General features: G+C 34.3%; 1 protein-coding gene across 1 annotated transcript; it reads right to left on the bottom strand.

Annotated features, from left to right (window-relative positions):
• Positions 1-2546: 2546 nt before the first annotated feature.
• LOC145000044 (hyperosmolality-gated Ca2+ permeable channel 1.8-like) lies at positions 2547-9271 on the bottom strand. Its single transcript, XM_078959190.1, has 11 exons — positions 8810-9271; positions 8058-8210; positions 7799-7934; positions 7610-7711; positions 7211-7330; positions 7031-7111; positions 6022-6362; positions 5521-5766; positions 4363-4687; positions 3248-3481; positions 2547-3149 (listed from the first exon to the last, which is right to left on the bottom strand). The coding sequence occupies exons 1-11, from the start codon at positions 9121-9123 to the stop codon at positions 2733-2735; spliced, it is 2469 nt and encodes an 822-aa protein (XP_078815316.1). The 5' UTR covers positions 9124-9271; the 3' UTR covers positions 2547-2732.
• Positions 9272-9512: the final 241 nt, after the last annotated feature.

Here is a 9512-nt window from a genome sequence, read left to right as displayed (position 1 = left end):
GTGGTTTGCTCCAACGACATCATAGACCTAATGGGGCTGGTTGGTGTTCCACCTGTCTTTCTTGTATCGTCGGACGTCATTTTTCACCAATGAGTAGTGTGTTTTTGGTTTGTTTTTCGTCACACTTCGAATGGCGCCAAATGAGGTAACCTAGTTCCTCCTCCATAACGTCCTTCGTTCTTAGTAGTTCCGGCGAGCCTGCAAGGCCACATCAAGAAATGGTCGTCAACCGTTCTCCGGGAGGAGCTCCCGGGAAAACGCTCTGACAGTCAAGTCGGTGGATAGACTTGGGGTTGTATTGTGGGTAAAACTAAGAGAGAATCACTTACCTCCTAAGGCACCTAGAGTAGCCTTTTATAGTAGACCCTGCTACTAGTCCGTACGAGACAATGGTGTCAGACCCGACAGGATCGAGTACGCTGATTAGTGGATCGTGCTCCTTAATCTGTCAGAGCCAATGATTGGTTCAGGTGGTATATGCCTTGTCGCTTGACCGTTATATTTGTCTCAGAGTGGAAGGCGCCCCAAGCGGGGCCGAGCCTTTCTCCCCGGTCACCCTGCTCTTAGGGGTGCTGACGGGCGTTGGATTCCGTCGAGCTTAGTGAGTCGGGCGCGTCATGCCTTGGGGCATTCTCTAGAGTGAACGGCGGTGGCTCCTTCATGCGCGCTTAGGGGACATCATCATTATAATTCCTTGAACTACAATTATCATGTTAAGTTTGAGCTTTCTCAATGTTCTTCCAGACACATATAAGCATGGAGAACGACTATGTTGTCTCTTGAATCATATTTTAAGTTATGTTGATAATGTTTATGATATTGTAAGGTGTAAGTGTGCAACCATCAATGATACTTGGATTTTTTTTTTTTTTTTTTTTTTAAATCAATTAGTCAATGCTTTAAATTAATTTGGTGGATTTTATGTTTGATTTGGATTTGTTTTTTATTTTGATTTATGTTTGATTAGGATTTTAGTATGTGCTTCAATTATTTTATAAAATAGAAACATTGAATTCAATAAAAAAAAATAATACAAAAGGATAAAACAGTAATTTTTATCATCATTCCAAACCAGCAATTCCTATCAACAACATATTAAAAATTTAGATCTAAAACCACTATCTTGCCAAACAATCTTATTCTTAATAAAGTATCAAAGGATTATAGAGAACTAGAAAACTTTCCTCTTTTTGAAGAATAAACAATGACCACTCCACATAAGTGGTAGGTGTCGTTGGATAACTTGTGTTTTCATAATAAAAGACTAATGCAATGCCACTATGACTCTCTCACTTCAATTACATGAAATCAAAGAAAAAACTAACTACATACATGTTACCTCCCATCGCAAACTCCAGTGAGACATTCTTTTTTAATAAATTGTCACACCTTTAGTGGTGGAATTGATTTTACCATAAAAATATTTCATAAACTATTACCACTCGTATTAACTGAATTCACATATTATATGAAGATAGTGTGAATACAGTCACAAACATGATGCACCAACATGGAAAACAACATAATCAATTGCTAATTGCCTAATTTATATGGGTAGTATTTTAAAAAATTATATGTAAGGTATTTTAATATTATGGTTTGATGTTTGGTATTAAAACTACATTTGCTTTAGATTGTCCTTTTTAGAAATTATATTTAATATTTGGTATTAAAATTATACTTGTCATATTTGATATTATTCATAATCTGACCTAATAACCAAAATTCTCAACCCCTTTATATTGTCATATCAATTAAATTGGACACACCAGAGTTTCAATGCTAGATTCGCTACTAAAATCGTGAAATCAACAGAACTAATATCATAGCAATTCTCAAGGTTAATCTTTTTGCTCTCATGTGGAAATAGATTTTCTGATGCCAATTACAATTGCAAAGTTTTTTTTAAAACTAAAAACCATGACATTTGAGCAATGTGCATGATAAAAAATTTAGAGGTTTTCTAATTCTTAAATTAACTTAATCGATTTAACCTTTACCCAAAGAGGAGGTCTTGTAAACTAACAAATGAAATACATATAACGGCTAGGGTGTCATATTATTATCAAAGAGAAGTACAAATACAATGAAAAGGAATGACATAATATATAGACAAGCTAATTAGGATTTCCTAACGAAAAGGCTCAATCATAAAACCCAATAAAAAATAAAACCCAAAATATTATTAGGTTAACATTCCACTCTTCTATATTATCTACCATTTGCATATTCAAATGAGAAACTTTCATCCCACTTTGCTCCTCATTTCATCAATTGGTCATTTATGATATGTGATCATTCCAAATCGAAATCAGCAGAGATTATATCGACTTTCAGAACAATATAGTGGAATGATTTCTACAATAACTTTAGAAGAAACAACACCATCAAGAGTCCCTCCATGTATCTTTTCTTCTATATAAAAACCCCTTCGGTTTCAAAGAACCAAATTTGACCAAATTATACACAACAACAAAAAAAAAAAAAAAAAAAAAAAAAAAAAAAAAAAAAAAAAAAAAAAAAAAAACCTACATAATGTGCATTACTTCTTCACTTGCAACATAAAATATATTCCAAAGAATAACCAAGATTACAATCATATAACCAAACCCTTATGTGGCTATGTCAATTACATCTCCCAACAATCACTATTCACATGACTATTTTGTAAAAATGGTTAGCAACTTACGAAATCAAAAGAACATAAATACAAACTGATCTATGCTTGAAACTCAATAACGATAGTAACTATGACCCATATTGTAGTCCTCCACATTGTGTTGTGTCTCATTGTATTGATCCATATTGTAGTGAAAGATGTTCTCATGGTGTTCATATCCATAGTGATAAACATTAGCAGGAGGTCCAACTTCATAGTGTTGAACAGTAACAGATTCTTCTTGTTCTTCTTGATCTAAATGATGGGTTGGAGAGGGAGAAGGAGAACGCGAACGTGAACGTGAAGGAGAAACGGGTTCAGAAGCGAGTTGACTCGGTGTGTCAGGTGGGGTCTTCTCGACTCTAACCTCTACCATTTCCAGTTCTTCAAAAGAACGGAAAATCGGGTGTAAGTATGCATCAGCCAAGAAAGCCTTGAGATTGATCTCAGATTCAGAAGCTTTATCCTGTGAATCCTTTTCCATGGCTTCCTGAAAAACAAACCAAAAGAAGTTTATATGGAATTCGAGTGCGAATTTTCCTAAAATACCCTTCGTTATCATCGATGATAGAAGGTTTTTCCGATTACCTCAAGAGGGTATTCTCGGAACGCAGGTTCAAAACGATTCTTGCAGTATTTGTGGAACGTTAGGGTTAAAATAGGTAATGCGACAAGCAATGGAGTCGAATTTGCAGCCTTTTTTGTGCCAAGAAGTCCCAATAAAAGCAATTGGGATATTAACAAGCTTGCGATTATACGAGTATGGACATGTGGCCAAAATGCAGCTGCACTCTCATATTGTTGATTGTACACGTTAATTATCTGCATTTAAAAATAATAAAAATAAAAATAAAAAACCTTATAAATGAAACTCTTTTATCCTTTAAGATATACACCCTCACCAATGGGTCCCACAAACATATGAAGGTAAATCCCAACTTATTGGCTCTCACCTCATTAGGGCAAAATAGTCGTATTGAACATTTAGCACCCTAGGTCACTTATGGGCTCTCACCTCATTACTTCTAGGGCAAAATAGTCATATTTAACATTTAGCACACTAGGTCACTTATCGGCTCTCACCTCATTACTACTAGGGCAAAATAGTCATATCAAACATCATGGTTTCAATCAGATGTAATGACTGACTGAGATTTGACTAGAAGTGTAATCAAGCCAAGCTCGAAACTCGATTCAACTAAATAACTCCACTCGAGCCTTAATTTCAAGCTCAAGCTCAATAAAGTAATCAACAATTTCGAGCTCGACTAACTCAATTAACTACTAAGAATATAAATTTACATTAATTTACAAATTACAATAGAAATGTGATTAAGCTTGTGAGCTCAACTCAACTCGGTTCTATAATATGTAAATATGAATAAAACAGATGGTAAATGTGTTGTAGATATAACAATGCTCAATTAAGCTCACGAGCTTCACAAGCCGAGTATTTCAATACTCAAGCTCCGTTCGATAATATACTCGAGTAGCTCGAGCTCGACTTGACCCGAGTCGGTCTCAAGTAATTACACTCCTAGATCTGACCAGTCAGCAACTATCAAACAGCCGATAATATTTTTAGGGTTACGCTATAAATACCCCCTCCACTCACATAAATAGTCACATCAGGGTATACAAATAAGTATAAAAATTGCCCTTTTTTTATTACAAAAACAAGAATAAAAGGCGATAAAAAATACCTGGTGGCGATAAACGAAGTATGCAAAGGCGAAAAACACGAGAATGAAAGGAAGAAGGATTGGAGTAATGACAGCATATACGATTCCCATAAGGAAGTATAACTGAAGAGAAGGGATAGTTTCAGGGAAATCTACACTCCCAGGATCCATTGCTTTTTCTCTATCGCGTTCGGTTTTTACAATGAACATGTTCTTTAAGTGATAAATGACCAACGGTTTTAACCGAAGAATCTCTGCTGCAATTCCAGCCCACCCATCAACCATTATATATGTAATAAAGAAAGTAGCCTTCATTGGAATTGACACCCCTATAGTCCTCGGAATCCTGTATTAAAATCAATGAAAATGAGTCGAGTTAACTTTTGACATATAATTTCAAAACTAAGTTACACTTTTCGTCCATGTGGTTAATCAAAAGTTACGGTTTCAGTCCAGATGTTTGATTTAGTGTACATTTCATTACATGTGTTATGTGGGCGCTAAATGAGATGGTATTCCCCTACATTATTAATTACAATTGGGAAATGAATAGTATACTCTTTGGGTTTGAGACTTTGGTCATAACATTTTCGTTTGTCGGCAGGTTTGGTCCCTATGTAGAAAATAAATTACAAAAACTGTCACTGTAATTTACAGAAACGGTCCATGTGAAGATTTTTTTTTACAGAAATAATCGATGTGTTTAAAACTTTCGTATGTTGACAGGTTTGGTCCCTGTGTAGAAAATAAATTTCAAAAAACTGTCCCTGTAGTTTACAAAATAGGTCCTGTGAGGTTTTTTTAAGAAACAGTTCATGTGTTCAAAACTTTCGTATGTTGGCAGGTTTGATCCCTGCGTAGAAAATAAATTACAAAAACTGTGACTATAATTTACAGAATACGTCTCTGTGAAGATTTTTCTTTACAAAAACGGTCCATGTGTTTAAAAAGTTACAAAACTGGTCCTTTCCTTATAAAAAAAATTTATAGACTACGCCCCCTACAAGCAGGGGTCATATCACCATATTTTGGGGACTAAAACTGGAAAAAGACTATGCTTTAGGGACTACTAATGCAAAAAAGTATAACATCTAGACTGAAACGATAAATTTTCATGAAGTATGGGGATGAAATTGGAATTTACTCTACTTTTAATACATTTTGGAAAGGAAAGTTTACTCTGTAGGGGATTGGTGAAGGAAAGAATCAAGCTGTTCAAAAGCTGTTCCTGCTACAATACTTCCCAAAAAGACATTCACAAGCATGAAATAGTAATATTTTGCAGCTGTTCTTCTTTCCAAAACTGAAAATGCCACATGTCCTTCAATTTTTGACATAACCATAAGAACAGAAGGAAGAATGTAAAGGAAAAACTTGAGAGCAAAACCAGGGAGAAAACCCTGGAGGAAAGATTTGACGAAACTCCTGAAAATTCAAAAAAATTTACAACAATTATAACCCAATATCATTTTTGAACTGAATTCAATGCAAGAAATAACAATGTTCTTTTCATATATTTGTTTATTATAGAATCCAAATTCATTTCATCCTATTAGAGCATTATATATATTGATAAAATCTATCGATTTTAAGAAAAAGTATAAAAGTAAATTACTATTACTTGAATTTAGTCATTTAATAAAAGTATAAACTTGACTTAAAGATGAAGGATTTACTTACAATTCAACTACAGGCTTGAGGAAAGGAGCAACTCTTTCAAGACCTTCAAGATTGGCAAGAGATTGAACGAAAGCAATGGGAATCAAGTAGAAGAATACAAGAGCAAAGAGTAATAATGATATAACAAGTTTACGGATGCTTAAGGAAACAAGGGGTATAGCAAGATTTTTCCAATAAACATCACGAGGTTCTGGGGCCCACTTTGTTAACCATAGAGTCGGGTTTTTGCTTTGATGTGTTTGTGCACATACTGCTGCCCCCCATCGAGTGTTGAATGATACAAATGCAGCTGGCATTATGCATTTTGGATCTTTTAGGACTTTTTGTCGCTCCGTTGTCAACTATCATTTTAATAACAAGTAATAAATTCAACAAGAAAAGAAAAGATGTGAATTCGATCAAAGTTTGGAACTGGAATTTGGCATGTTTGACCTTACGGCCCTGTTTGTTATGCAGTGACAGTGACAGTGACAGTGACAGTGACAGTGACAGTGACAGTGACAGTGATAGTGACAGACAGACGGACAGTGACAGAATGACAATAGTAGTGATAGTGACAAGTAAAACATGACAGTGATAATGATAGCGATAGTGATACTGACAAACTGACAGTGACAGTGACAGTGACAGTGACAGTGACAATGACAGTGACAGTGACAATGACAGACTGACAGTGACAAGTGACAAGTGAAAGGGACAGTGACAGCCTGATAGTGACGGTGAAGTGAGATAAAATTGCAATTTTTATCTCAATCGAAAAGGTCGGACAAGGACTTGCTCTGGATCTTTCGTTTGTACAAAAAAGACGTGAATACCCTTCATATCTCATCATCAAAAGTCAAAACTATCCCTAGAATGTTTGTCTGAGTCTCATCCCTTCCAATCATGTTTTGTGTAACAACCGTAGCCTACAAAGTCAAAAGTATATTCTGGATGTTTCTAGAACAAACGAAATAGATATATTCATAAGGGAAAAAGTAGAAAGTTTTAATAATGATAAACCACTTACTCTTTCATCAAACTCTTTAATTTGTTGTTTGTAGTATTCAACGGAATCTACCTTCTTACCCCAAAGTCCAAGGAAACCCGTCTAATGATCAAAAAGAAAATTAAAGTTAGTATTTTTAGAATTTAAAGCAAATTTAAGAAGCTCAAATAGGTTTCAAATTTGAAAATTTAGAGTAGCTACCTTTATAGTCGGTCGTTTTTCAGGGTGTCTTTCATATTTAAGTTGATTATAGTCTAACCAATTTTGCAATCGATGTCTTCTCCTAACAAGTCTTCCAAACTTGTTTGCATTGTAAACAACCTAAAATTACAATAGTTTTGGTTTAATACTTACATAACAAATATTCATCATACTAATTAAGAAAAATTAACAAAAAAAAAATGTCCAACGACACTAAACCCCCGTTGTTACAAAAAAACATAATGACCTTGTACTGCTGGCATTTGGACTCTGATACTGATTTACCGAGACGTATGTCAATAAGACAAAAAGTGCAACTTTTTGTCCTATCAAAAAAGGTGGGGATAAGACTCCTTTTCGATTTCCTTTATGTGCAAAAGATATGAATACCCTTTTTACCTGGTGAGACAGATAGTGATCCGGATGGTTCTTTTTAAAGAAACTGTCAACACAATCGGAAACAGAACGCCCCGACACATGTGGCACATTCCTCGCTAAAACCTACAAAAAGAAATTTAAAATCTTTAATACAAAAAAAAAAAAAAAAAAAAAAAAAAAAAAAAAAAAAAAAAGACATTTTCAGCTTACTGTAAATTGTTCAGCTCGCCTACTTTTCGAAGCCAAAAACTTTAGTCTCATTGAAGCTACCATATCATATTCCTTATAGAGCATGTAGCATATCCATGATGTAAATAAATACATCATTGAAATGTGTGCAAAAAATCTGAAAATAGAAAATATAACCTACGAGACATTAATATAACTGAAACGCGTTGTTTGAGTGATATTAATTTCTAGTGTTGAATTTTATGTATAAAAATATAACTCGTCAAGAATTTAAACTTACTTGAGAGATTTCGGTTGAATATTTGATATTGAAAGCTTGTCGATGTTACTGACTACTAATTCTTTGCTGAGGAAAAATAAAGTCCCACCCGATACGTTGACTGGAACAAGAATCAAGAGTGCGACAATCGTGATTGGTCCAAAAATCTTTAATCTGTCAATTACAATAGTACAATCGGATGATGTTAAAGATTAATTATTTATCCTGTTGTTTAACTACTAATCAAATGTCGTAAATACCCTTTTCACGAAGTAAGATAATCTTGTTGACCAAAATTAAAAAGCATAAAAAACTACCAATAATGGTTATGGGTATATATATACACAGAAATCAATAAGCTTTCTCAATCGATTCACAATAAAGTCGAATATTTTACTATTGAAGCTCAAATTATGACAGATTCTACCATATTAACAAAAACCCATTAGAGAAAAAGATAAGGTAGATAAGATAATCCCAAATTTCACAATCTTTTTTGAACAGGGGTTGTCGAATTGTGATAACTTAAAGAACAGTAAAAACCCCGATTCTCACAATCTTTCTCAAATAATTCACAACTAGCAAGAGTATAAGACTAATTGAGCTAAAATTATGAACAATTTGACACGTTGAACGAAAACCCATGTAAATTTTCAAGAAACCGACATTAAAAGCCCGGACTTTCGATAAGTTTCTCCACAGAAATTGCGCAATTGTGATTTATTGTGGAAATAAACGAAACCCCATGTGAAGAAAAGGATAGTTAGAAGTACCCAAGAATGTAAATCCTCAAGAAAACAGCAGAATCAAGTCCAGCATGTTCAATGATCTCAGATTCCGTCATCTTCATAGCTTGAGGCATCCAATTAAGGAAAGTAAGGTAAGTAGCGAAATTGAGATTGACAAATTTGCCAACGAAGTTCCCCCTGTGTCTAGGACTACTCCTAGCTCCATTGATGTACCATTTTGGGAAGTAAACTCTGTCATTAACGGGTTGAAGTCTGAGAAAAGCAAAAGCTAAAAGGAATGCGAAAACGCCGATGAGGTTTATCAGTGCAGAAACCCCAATATCCTCAAGACTTGCCATGAAAATGGAGATAGAAAGTTTAGAGAAAAAGGTAGATAAAAGGTGGAGATTGGAGAATGACAGAATGTGAAATCGAAAAGACTTCTTTTGATTGATACGAGTAACAGAATATTTTTGTGTAATGGACTAATGGTTCTTGTTTTGGTGTCATATGGAAGGTGGGAAGGGAATAGAAATGGGAAATATATTTTTTTATTTATAGTTTTTATTTAGTTTTTTTAAAGGATTAAATCATTAGCATGATTGTTGCAATATTTTATGGGTAAAAGTTTAAAGAAATAGATTTTGGTTTTATTATATGGTTTGATCTTGCTTAGGTTTTTGGCAACTATCTTATCTTTTTGCAGCACTGTTGATAGTGCAAATGCGGTGGATTTTTATTTGTTTTT

The sequence above is a fragment of the Lactuca saligna genome, chromosome 6 (assembly GCF_052625555.1).
Source record: "Lactuca saligna cultivar CGN05327 chromosome 6, ASM5262555v1, whole genome shotgun sequence".
Taxonomy (NCBI): domain Eukaryota; kingdom Viridiplantae; phylum Streptophyta; class Magnoliopsida; order Asterales; family Asteraceae; genus Lactuca; species Lactuca saligna.
Note: the sequence above shows the minus strand (reverse complement) of the source record. Positions and strands in the feature narration are given on the sequence as shown.